General features: G+C 61.8%; 1 protein-coding gene across 17 annotated transcripts in view; it reads left to right on the top strand.

Moving 5' to 3' along the window:
• Positions 1-12,748, top strand: part of SHANK2 (SH3 and multiple ankyrin repeat domains 2) — a 390,809-nt gene that overhangs the window by 234,247 nt on the left and 143,814 nt on the right. For all 17 annotated transcript variants that reach the window (XM_089307208.1, XM_089307180.1, XM_051839167.3 and 14 more), the window contains one exon: positions 7,797-7,872. In XM_089307208.1, coding sequence (XP_089163334.1) covers positions 7,797-7,872 — 76 coding nt within the window. The remainder of the gene's footprint in view (positions 1-7,796; positions 7,873-12,748) is intronic.

Below are 12,748 nucleotides of genomic sequence, written 5' to 3'. Positions count from 1 at the left end.
CTGTCTGGGTGGCCAGGCTGGCACGAGTGCCATGTCCTGAGCCAGTCAGCCCCCACCAGGACCTCACGTGGTCATAGCCCGGGAAGGTGCCCTCTGTGCCACACGTGGGCAGCAGGTGTTTTCAGAGATGGAGGTAGATCAGAAAGACCGAGCCAGGTTCCCGGCTGTCCCTGAGAGCTTCACTGGGCCAGGTGCGGGGAAGGGGCCTGTTGGTGGTGTGACTCCGCCCCCTCCTCACCACAACCCAGCAGTGTCAGTCCTGCCGCTGGCCTCGGGTCCCAGAGCAGAAACCTGGCTTGGGTGGGGGGGCTATTGGCTGCCTGAGGTCAGACAGCTGGCAGAGAGTGCACCGAGTTTGTCTTGTCTGAATACAGACTATCGTGTGCACCTGCAGCAGGTCTGAGCTCGAGGGGACGGCCCCGCAGAGAAGGTGGCTGGGCTGTAAAAGGGTCACCGTGTCCGGGGGGGGGGGGCTCGCTCCCGCTGCCTTGATGGTGTCACCGGGCCAGTGCTCTTCTCCACATGCCCCCCTGCCCCACCCCAGGCCCTGCGAATGAGTGTCGGGTCTTTCAGAGGCGTGAATTTCTTGGGGGAAGTTCCTGTCGCTTCCTTTGCCAGGAGCGCAGCCTGGGATTCGGGGCCACTGGATCCTTCCGGGCTGCCCCCTTGTGGCTCCCCTGCCAAGCTGTGTGGCTTCCCCGTCCCAGATGCTCTACCTAGAGGGCTATTTTAAATCCTGACCATCGGAAGCTTGTCATGCAATCTGTCACTGCCTTTCACAGGTCCCAAGAGGTGTATGAAATGGAATTTCTAGGTTTGTTTTTTTTCTTCCCCCCTTTCAATATAGATTTTTCTAGGCCACACTCAGAGCACGGCTTTTGGGGCACTCCAGCTGCAGGCTGCCTGTGTGGGCTGCTCAGCCTCACGGCGTCTCCTGGGAACAGGAGCAAGTCCCTAGTTACATGGAAGGGGGAGAAGAATGGGAGCCCGGGGGGCTTCAGGCCCAGGCACCTGTTTCACAACCGAGCGGTGACGGCCCTGGCCAGGGTGAGCATGGGGTTGTGGGCTTGGAGGAGCGTGGTAGTGGTCACCATGGCACCGGGGAGGCGCTGACCCTGCATTCCGCCTGCCGTCGTGCCACGGCAGAGAGAGGGAGAGGCCCCCCGGCACTGAGTGGGAGCAGAGGGTGCGAAGGCGAGTGGGTTTTGCCCATCTGCATATTCCGTGGTCGCTGGACCCTCTGCGTGCCCGGCTGTGCTGCAGGAGCTGGGGGTGTGGCAGGGCAGTGAAATCCGAGCTAGGGAAGACGTTCTAGCCCGGACAGCAGCCCTGAAGCACACGTCCGCTCACTGCCTTCGAAGGGGAAAAGGGGGCTGCTTCACCTGCTTCACCTGCTGGGGAGCCCCTGGGCGGGGGCGCGGTGGCAGGCGAGGGGGAGAGCTGGGGCTGGGGCTGGGGCTGTGGCGCAGCGTCCTAAGTCGCCGCCCACGACGCCTGCATCCCCTGTCAGAGGACTCATTCAACACCTGGCTGCTCTGCTTCCGATGCAGCTCCCTGCGCATGCGCCTGGGAGGTCAGTGGATGATGGCCCAGGTACTGGGGCCTCTGCCACCGTGTGGGAGATCTGGGTGGGGCTCCAGGCTCCTGGCTTCAGCCTGGCCCAGCCCCAGCTATTGAGGCCATTTGATGGGTGAACCAGTGGATGGAAGATCCCTCTCCCTCTCCCCGCCCATCCCCTCCCCCTTCCCTCTCCCCGCCCATCCCCTCCCCCTTCCCTCCCCCTCCCTCTTTCCTTCCCTCCCTCTTTTTCCTTCTCTGTCCTGCCTTAAAATAAAAATAAATTAATCTTTTTAAAAATTAATTGGCCGGCGCCGCGGCTCACTGGGCTAATCCTCCGCCTTGCGGCGCCGGCACACCGGGTTCTAGTCCCAGTCGGGGCGCTGGATTCTGTCCCGGTTGCCCCTCTTCCAGGCCAGCTCTCTGCTGTGGCCCGGGAGTGCAGTGGAGGATGGCCCAGGTGCTTGGGCCCTGCACCCCATGGGAGACCAGGAGAAGTACCTGGCTCCAGCCATGGGATCAGCGTGGTGCGCCGGCCTTAGCGCGCTGGCTGCGGCGGCCATTGGAGGGTGAACCAACGGCAAAGGAAGACCTTTCTCTCTGTCTCTCTCTCTCTCTCACTGTCCACTCTGCCTATCAAAAAATAAATAAATAAATAAATAAATAAAAATTAATGTGTTTATTTGAAAGGCAGAGCGACAGAGAGAGATCTTCTGTCCGCTGGTTCATTTCCCAAATGCCCTCAACAGCTAGGGCTAGGCCAGACCAAAGCCAGGAGCCGGGAACTGCGTCTCCCATGTGGGTGTAGGGACCCAAGCCCTTGGCCATCATCCGCTGCCTTCCCAGGTGCATGAGCAGGGAGCAAAGCAGCTGGGACTCGAAGCCGCGCTCCAGTGTGGGAAGCCGGCGTCCCAAGCAGCCGTGTCAGCCACTGTGCCCTCCACCCCCGACTGGCGTCTCTTAAAAGCCCATTCCGTTTGCTTTAAGAAGAGTGGGTCAGCCTGGAGAGGGCACAGGATCGGAGGGAGACTACTGTGCCCCCCAGGTGACAGATGCGTTTGCTCTGCCTTTCAAATGAATAAATACACCTTATTAAAAAATGCAGACCAGGCGATGCCACGTGGCTCTGCCTGGTCTTCCTCACGGGCCACCGTTCCCCTACCCAGGGCGGCAGCCAGAGCAGCCTCCTCGTGCCCTGTGCCTCAGGGCTGCTTTCCTCACGGCCTCCAAACAGTGTGGCTCCCGGGAACCTGGCTGAGTGCCTGCTGTGGGACGTACTGGGCCTGGCCGAGAGTGGCCTGGTGGGAAGCTTGGCCTTGACTTCCACCCAGTTAAGAAAGCAGTTGAATAAATGGTTCCCTCCCAGGGGGCGAGCTGGTCTGCCTCCCTTCCCATTAGCCCTGGGGCCTCTTCGAGACACGTAATGATGGTGGTCGTCATGAGGGTGATGTGTGCCACGCACACCCCCAGACACACACACCCCTGCCACGCACACCCCATACACACACCCCTGCCACACACCGCATACACACACACCTGCCACACACCGCAAACACACACACCCCTGCCATGCACACCCCCATACACACACACCATACACACACACACCTCCCACACACACACCCCATACACACACACCCCTGCCACGCACACCTCCAGACACACACACCCCTGCCACGCACACCCCATACACACACACCTGCCACACACACACCCCTGCCACACACACACACACCTGCCACGCACACCCCATACACACACACCTGCCACACACACCCCATACACACACACACACCTGCCACACACACCCCCATACACACACACCTGCCACACACACACCCCTGCCACACACACACACACCTGCCACGCACACCCCATACACACACACCTGCCACACACACCCCATACACACACACACACCTGCCACACACACCCCCATACACACACACCTGCCACACACACACCCCTGCCACGCACACCCCATACACACACACTCCCCATACACACACACACACCCCATACACACACCCCTGCCACACACACACCCCTGCCACACACACCCCTGCCACGCATACCCCTGCCACACACACCCCCATACACACACACCTCTGCCACACACACCCCATACACACACACACCCCATACACACACACCTGCCACACACACCCTTGCCACGCACACCCCATACACACACACCCCATACACACACACCTCCCACACACACACCCCATACACACATACCTGCCACACACACACCCCTGCCACGCACACCCCATACACACACACACCCCTGCCACACACACCCCTGCCACACACACACCCCATACACACACACCCCCTGCCACACACACACCCATACACACACATACCCCATATGCACACACCTGCCACACACACACCCCCATACACACACACACACCCCTGCCACGCACACCTCCCATACATACACCCCTGCCACACACACACCCCATATGCACACACCTGCCAAACACACACCCCCATACACACACACACACCCCTGCCACGCACACCTCCCATACATACACCCCTGCCACACACACCCCATACACACACACTTGCCACACACACACACCATACACACACACACCTCTGCCATGCGCACCCTCCATACACACACACCCCATACACACACACCCCCCATATGCACACCCCTGCCACACACACACCTGCCACACACACACCCCATACACACACACACCCCTGCCATACACACCCCATACACACACACCCCATGTACACACACCCCATAAATACACACACCTGCCGTGCACGCACACCCCTGCCATGCACACCCCCATGCACACACACCCCTGCCATGCACACCCCCACACACACCCTCACACACACCCCTGCCATGCACACACCCCCACACACCCTCACACACACCCCTGCCATGCACACCCCCACACACACCCTCACACACACCCCTGCCATGCACACCCCCACACACACCCATGTGCACATGCCCCTGCCATGCACACCCCCCTACACACACACACACAGGTTCCTCTATGCTCTCCTCTCTGCCCTGGGGACTAGAACCTCTGACCTCAGCCAGGGCCCTGAACCAGTCATCTCAGCACCCAGAGCAGTCACACCAGGCAAGGAGGAGCAGCAGAGGTGTGGGCAACCCTCTGCCCCTGCACAGCTTTGGGAGCCCCTCTGCTTACCCCACAGAGATTTACCCTCATCCCTCCAGGGCCCCACATGTGTGTGACCTCCAGCTGTGCCACATGCCGTGTGCCCCTGCTGGGTCCCTAGCGGAGTCCGTGGACCATCAGCCCTCTGCTTCCTCACCCTCCCTGCCTCTCATGTGGAGCGCAGGGCCTGGCTCCAGGAGGGTTAGGCATGTGCAACCTGCAGGGTGCCTGGGAAGAGGGAAGGGGGACATCTGGGTGCCAGCTCAGGGGAGGTGGGAGCAGCTTGGCCAGGCCAGCGCCTGGCCTGGCCGGCACCCTGGCTGGAGAAGGGCCCTTAGCTGAGGTCAGCAAGCGTTTATGTTGTGTATCTGCTTTGAGCTGGACAGCAGGTGTCTTGGTCATTTTCTGTCGCTGTAGCTGGGTAATGTAGGCGTGCGTGTCGGCCCAGCTCCTGGTGCTGGAAGCCGCCTCTGAGGAGGCCCTCCTTGCTGGTGACGACTCTGCAGGGCCCAGAAGGGTGCAGGACGTCCCATGGTAAGGCAGTGCAAGGGAACACCCATCCTCATCTTCGTCAGCCACTAACGCCCCCGAGGGACCCACGCTCATGGTCCCGTGACCACCTGCAGTCCCAGTTACCTCCCAAAGGCCCTGCCTCCAAGCGGCATTTGTCTGACTAGGGGCAGAGGGCTCCAGGTCCCAGTCTCTGAGTGTGTATGGAGGGGCCTGTGGGGCATCTCCCAGGGGCCAGGGAGTCTAGGAGTTGCAATCTCTCTCTCAGCCAGGTGAGGATCCTGGTCCTGGCAGGCCCAGGGGTTAGGGGGGAGGGGGTGGCTTTGTCTTGGCAGCCCTTACTGTCCTCATCCCTAAAATGGGTCCAGTTGTCCCAGCCCCGGGAGCGCCCGGGAGGCCACAGAGCAGGGTGCGGTGGAAGAACTCAGTGTTTCAGGGAGGCCAGAGCTGGTGATGGGGCAGGACTGGCAGGCACCTAGCAGCCCTATCTCCCCGGGGCCTTTTTACGTACAATGTAACAAAGCCGCCCTGTCTGCAGTGGGGAGGACTTCCTCTCCAGGGCTCTGTTTGCTGGAGCAGTAGGTTGTTTTGTTGGCCTGTGGCTCGCTTTGTCTCTTCTGCTGGCAGCCTGTTTGGTTGGAGGCCGTCGCCTTCGCCTGCGTTACTTGGATACCAGAGAGAGAAGCAGGTGATAAGTGATGGCCCAGCGGAAATGGAGTTATTCCTGCAGATGAGAGCAGGCCTTTGAAGGGTGGCATTCGTGCCGCGGACAGCAAGGGGGCCACCCTGGCGGCATGGCCGGTGTACCCCTGTGTGGGCCGCACAGCGCCCACAGGGCCTGGCACACTGGAAGCACCCAGCGGCTGCTCGCGGAATTGTCAGACTTTGCATCTTCAGAGCCTCAGGTGCTTTTGGTGAACAACGTGGAAGGAGTGGAGAGGCCGTGGTAGCCACATCACGAGGCCGTGTCTGTGCTGCATGTCTGATAAGGCAGTGCCAGCCACTGTGATGATGCCCAGAGTGCAGCCTGATAGAGTGGACGCCTGATCCCCGCCCCTGCCCAGGGTGCAAGGACGCAGGCATCTTGATTTCACTGTGGATGCCACTTTCTCCCAGGGCCTCAGAGTTCTGAGCTTGGAGCTGGCAGAAGCAGAAGGGGAGAAGAGGGGAAGCACCTTCCCCCGCTGTGGTCACATGCGATTGGTGGGGACTAGTCACATGGCCACACCTGACTGCAAGGGCAGCTGGGAAATGTAGTCCAGCTGTGGTCACATGCCATTGGAGGGGACTAGTCATGTGGCCACCCCTGGGCAAGGGCAGCTGGGAAATGTAGTCTAGCTGTGGTCACATGCCATTGGTGGGGACGAGTCACACGGCCACCCCAGGTGCAAGGGCAGCTGGGAAATGCAGTCCAGCTGTGGTCACATGCCATTGGTGGGGACTAGTCACATGGCCGCCCCTGGTGCAAAGGCAGCTGGGAAATGTAGTCTTGGGCTCACCAGCTTTTGCTGCCCAGGAGGCTAACTCCACACTTGGTGGGAAAGGAGCACGCAGGGGCCAGTGTTGTGGCAAAGTGGATTAAGCCATAGTTTGCAATGCCCGCATCCCATATTAGAGGACTGGTTTGAGTCCCGGCTGCTCCACTTCCAATCCAGCTCCCTACTGGTGCACCTGGGAAAGCAGCCAATGATGGCCCAAGTGCTTGGGCCCCTGCCACCCACAAGGGAGACCCTGGATCCTGACTTGGGCCTGGCCCAGACCTTGGCCATCATGAGCATTTGGGGAGTGAATCAGCAGATGGAAGACCACACTAGCACTCTCAGCCTTTCAAGTAAATAAATCTAAATAAATAAATAAATAAATAAATAAGGGCAATGTGCTTGTGGGGAACCGCGAGCACTTCTGGGCATAAAAGGAGCCAATTCTGTTCCCAGTACTCTCGCCCGGGCTCACTCGAGCTGCGCGTGTACGGCCTGGCATCTGGGTGGAGCCTGACACACAGCAGCGAGGGCCTCCGGAGTTCCAGTTTTGAAACCGGCCGCATCACTTCCGTGCCTCTTTGCAGGATTTAGCAGGGAAGCTGGGGGAGGGGGGTGGGAGGAGGGATTTCACTGAGAGGAAGATACCCAGACAGCAAACCAGGGTCCCTCGTAGTTCTCGTGGCGCCTACACGCACACAGGCCTGAGCTAATGGTGGCTCGTGTCCTCTCCTGCTAGCTGAGGTCCAAACCTGCCGCGTTGGCAGCGAGTGGAGTGCTCACTCGGGAGTCGCCGTCGTGTTTGCGAAGTGCGCTCTTTTGTTGCCAGGAGAAATCGGGAAGAGAACCACAGACGCCCTCTTCCCCTGTGGCGGCCACCTGCGGGCTCCCAGACTCACCAGGACACTGGCCGCCTCAGAGGCCCGCTCCGGCAGCTTCCGTTGCCTGCCTGGGCCGTCGCTGTCACCTGGCCAGGGCTCTGTCCTCCTCCCTGGCCGAGGCCGCCAGGACTCCACCGGGAGTCAGGCCGTGCGGGTCCAGCGTGCGGGGCCGAGGCTGTGCTAACCGTGTCTCCCTCCTCTCCGTGCAGAAACCCGTGCGGACCGCAGCAAGAAGCTCTTCAGGCACTACACGGTGGGCTCCTACGACAGCTTCGACGCCGTCAGGTAAGGCGCTGCCTCCTCGGGCGCGGGGGCCCTCCGTGCGGTGGGTGCGTGTCGTCTCACCTGGAGCGCCCCTGTGGTTGGAGTGAAGCTGGGGGCCGCCCCAGAGGAGGCGGCCGGCTTTCAGGGGGTGGGACGGGGGGCATGGGCAGGGAGAGAGCAGCCCCATGGGAGGAGGGTTGAGGCAGAACGTCCAAGTGTGGACTCACGCATCGACCTGTCCTGTACTCATGGCTGTGGGGGCGGGGCTGAGGAAGGTGGGTGGAGCCGCTCCACCCCATGCCCCACCCTGCCCCCATGGGGTCTGTTTGGTTTGCTCAGAGCCTTGCACCTGGCTCAGGGCACAGGGTTGGCTTCCACGGGGGATCCACGTTCTTGCAGCCGACACCCAGGGGACAACTCAGGTCTGCGGGGGGCTGAGGTTAGGGTGGGGTCGGTTGGCCTGCTCAGGGAGGAGGTGGCCCTCCCGCAGTGGAGGCTTGGTGAGCAGCAGAGAACAGTAGCATCTCTGTCCGCGTCAGCTGCTCCGGCACTGAGTGTCCCCCTGCCCGAACTCCGCCTCCCTGCTGGGGGCCAGGATGGCTGTGGGGCAGGACCCTTGTCCATGGGGAGCCCAGGCCCCTACCCCACCCAGCATTCTCAGCGCCTGGTACACAAGAGGAGGGGAGGCCAGGAGTGGGCACACAGGACTGGTGAGGCCTGGGGCCAGCCCTTGGCGAGAGGCCCAGCCTGGGGCTTCTCCCCTGGCCCCGGGGTCTGTAAGGAGGGGCTAACCCTGCTGCCGAGGGATCTGGCCCGGGTTAGTTCATTTTTATGGAGGTAACATCCGCCTGACGTGAGCTTTGCCAATGTAAAGTGTGTTCACAGCCTGGCACAACCAACCGTCACCTGATGCACGCCCGGCCCCCGGGGGCCCCTTGGCGGGTTTGCCTCTCCAGGGTGTTCTGTGTAGGGAGCCCACAGGGCTTGTGGCCGTCTGCTGTCAGGGTCCGGCCGTCCAGTGTTTCCCATTGTTGTGGTGAAATGCACACCACGGCGCCTTCTTCATCCTCGCCTCTCACAAGGGCGTGGCTCGGGGCACGGAGCGCAGCCACGCTGCTGGGCAGCCGTCACCACTGCCGTCCCCCAGACTCCCGTTCCCAGCCGTCACCACTGCCGTCCCCCAGACTCCCGTTCCCAGCCGTCACCACTTCTGTCCCCCAGACACCAGTTCGCAGCCGTCACCACTGCCGTCACCACTTCCGTCCCCCAGACACCAGTTCGCAGCCCGTGGCGACCCTGTTCCACCTCCCGTCTCTGTGAGTCTGTTGCCCTCTGCAGCCCACATACTTGGAATCCTGCAATGTCCGTGTGCTTCCCTCGGCGTGGCGCCCTCGGGTCTACCGTGCTGCAGCACTGTCTGAATCTTTAGGTGCTTTTAAGGCCAGATAACCTTCCCCAGGCTGGCCCATCCATCCCTGTCGGGCACTTGGATTATCTCCACCCCTTGGCTTGACAAGTGGCGTCGCCGTGGACGCTGTGTTCAGGTATTTGTTTGAACGCATTTTCAGGAGCCGGACTCCTGGGCAGACTTGGTTCTGACGCCTGCTCCTTCCTCGGCCTGCCTCGCATCCTGGGTGTGCTGTATCACGAAAAACATGCCCAGCAGAGGAGTCGGGCCCCCTCCAGAGGGCACTGCCCACGTCCAGTCTTGCCTCTGAGAGTCCATTCTGTGATCTTGTAGCTGGGTAGCGTCCATGGCCTGGCCACATGCATAGCCACAGGAGCCAGCAGCTCCCAGACAGCCAGGCCTGACCCTAGCTGCTTCTGTTGAGTTCTAGTTTGGGCCAGATGGGTCATTTTGACAGCAGCAGGAGGCTACCTGTGCAAGTGGACCCTGGGCAGGTGGACACGGCCAGCGGGACTCACATGGTGCTTCTGTTGTAGCGGGGAGGGTCTTGGCAGAGCCAGCAATCCACAGTGCCTGGGGCCCAGGAGTGACCGGGAGGGTTCTCGCCACAGTAGCGTCAAGGGCCACCCAAGGGGTTCGGGGACAAGGCTCTCTGAAAGCTGGGAGGGTGCCGGCGGCAGCTGGCCCTCGGGCCGTGGCGGAGCCGGCTTCGAGGGCAGAGAGCAGCGGCCAGGTCGGCCCTGGGGTGCTGGCTTTGGAAGCGGCACCTCCAGGGCCGCCTCCCCACGGGGGCACGGTGCAAGGACCTGCTGTGCTTGACCCTGAGGCCAAGCTGGCTGGGTCCCCTTGCAGAGCATCCCACACGAGCAACAGCAGATGGGGCGTGCCCGGGGCCGCAGCCTACGGCTCCCGGGGCGGTTCAGCCGGCGATGGCGCAGGCCACCAGGAGGGGCAGAGCCCCCCGCCCTCGCGGCCTCTCTTAACGGAAGTCACTGAACCCCAGCCCCGCCCCCTGTGATTCTGTGCAGATGGAAGCCTTCGCTTTACATCTGCTCTGAGCACCTGCTGTGCCAGGAGGCAGGCCACAGAGAAGACAGGCCGAAGGCCACAGCCAGGTCCCTGGGGACTTCTGAGCTAAAGTCGAAAAGCCCCTGCCCTGAGCAAAATTAGGGGTCAGTGCTGCCTGCCCCAGTGAAGGAGGGGCGCGGCCTCACGCACCTCGATGTTTACGTAACAGACACGGAGTCAGGAGGGCGCTGTGTGTCCCTCCCCCCACCGGGCGCCAGCACTGTCCAGGGCTGACCCTGAGTGACCTGGAGGTCAGGTGTGTCGTCCACCTGCTCGGACACTGATGCTGAGAAGTGAAGGCCAAGGTGAGGAGCTGAGGTGAGGTCCCAGGCGAGGGTGTGGCTGCCCCAGCCTGGCCCCAGAGGGAGGCGCAGACAGAACCCTCACCTCCCCAGGCGCAGCTGGGGGACAGAACCGAGCTCCCTTGGGTGACGCGTGACCGCCTGAGTCTGTCCTTCCAGGGTGCAGGAGTTAGGCCGAGGACGGCCGCTGTGTTGGAGACCAGGTTGTGAACTTGGCCGGGACGACAGAGGGCGGGCAGTGCGGGAGCTGGCTGCTGAAGAGGTGGGCGGGTCTCAGTGCCCTGGAGCCCCAGCCCCTGGCATTAGAGGGGGCAGCCGAGCGCCGCTCCTCTGATAGAGCAGGCGGAGAGCATCTGCAGGGCGAGCGCGCCGCAGCTCGTTAGCCTACTGCAGACTCCTGCCAGAAATGGCCTAACGAGCAGCGGAGAGCCTGGTGCTGCACCAGCATTGGGCAATTACCCTCTGTAGGCGGCGGGGTTATGGTCGGGGCAGGCGGAGTGTGGCGGGGGCCGCCCCTGCAGGTGCAAACGTGATTAACAAAGACGGATCCGGATCTGGACGCAGACCTGCTCTGACTCTGCGAGGGGCTTCTCCCCTCTGACCTTCCCCACCACATTACAGCCTGCTCAGAGCGGGGGAGCCCAGTGGCTGACGCACCCGCTCACAGCGACTGGGCCCCGGTGCTCCCTGGCCTTCCCTCCACGCGCCCTGAGTGCACAGGAGAAACGGGGTCCAGACATGGCGACGTCGATCACGGTCATGGTCAGGCAGGACATTATCAGTATTTCAATGGCATTTTAAAAATGTCTTTGGGGCCAGCTTTGTGGCATAGCAGGTAAAGCCAGCACCTGCCACCCTGGGATCCCATATGGGCGCCAGTTTGGGTCCTGGCTGCTCCACTTCCATCCCAGCAGAAGATGGCCCAAGTGCTTGGGCCCCTGCCACCCACGTGGGAGACCTGGATACAGCTCCTGGCTCCTGGCTTCAGCCTGGTCCAACCTGGTTGTTGCAGCCATCTAGGGAGTGACCGCAGTAGGTGGAAGATCTCTCCTTCTCTCTGTCTGTAGCTCTGACTTTCAAATAAATAAGTACATCTTTAAAAAAAAAAAGTATAGAAAGAAGAATCTGAATCCACTCCCTTCGACAAGATCATCAGCCTCACCAGCACAGGCCACCAGGAGGAGTCCACCGAGAGGCACGGGGAGACCTCAAGATCTCACACGAAGCTGAATAAATTCCATCCGTGCATCCTCCCACCACCCTGCCCCACCCGTCCATCCTCCCACCACCCTGCCCCACGCGTCCATCCTCCCACCACCCTGCCCCACGCGTCCATCCTCCCACCACCCTGCCCCACGCGTCCATCCTCCCACCACCCTGCCCCACGCGTCCATCCTCCCACCACCCTGCCCCACGCGTCCATCCTCCCACCACCCTGCCCCATCCATGCATCCTCCCACCACCCTGCACCACCCGTCCATCCTCCCACCACCCTGCCCCACGCATGCATCCTCCCACCACCCTGCCCCACGCGTCCATCCTCCCACCACCCTGCCCCACGCGTCCATCCTCCCACCACCCTGCACCACCCGTCCATCCTCCCACCACCCTGCACCACCCGTCCATCCTCCCACCACCCTGCCCCACGCGTCCATCCTCCCACCACCCTGCCCCACGCGTCCATCCTCCCACTACCCTGCCCCACCCGTCCATCCTCCCACCACCCTGCACCACCCGTCCATCCTCCCACCACCCGTGTGCCATCCACCCATGCGTCTCCCTTCCATCCCCCATCCCCATCTATCCATCCATCCACCCACCCACCCATCCCCCATCCCCATCCATCCATCCATCCAACCATTCACACCTCCACCCATCCAACCATGCATCTGCCCATCCACCCCCATCCCCACCCATCCATCTCCCATCCCCATCCATCCATCCACCTACTCATCCATCCATCCCCCATCCATCCATCTACTCATCTATCCATCCCCCATCCCCCATCTATCCATCCCCCATCCCCCATCCCCCATCTACCCTTCCATCCATCCACCCACCATTCAGCCAGCCGCTCACCCGTCCAACCACGCATCTGTCCATCCATCCCCATCCCCTG

The sequence above is a fragment of the Oryctolagus cuniculus genome, chromosome 1 (assembly GCF_051225735.1).
Source record: "Oryctolagus cuniculus isolate XC-2025 breed Fujian yellow rabbit chromosome 1, ASM5122573v1, whole genome shotgun sequence".
Lineage (NCBI taxonomy): Eukaryota > Metazoa > Chordata > Mammalia > Lagomorpha > Leporidae > Oryctolagus > Oryctolagus cuniculus.
This window is presented reverse-complemented; position numbering and strand designations above follow the sequence as displayed.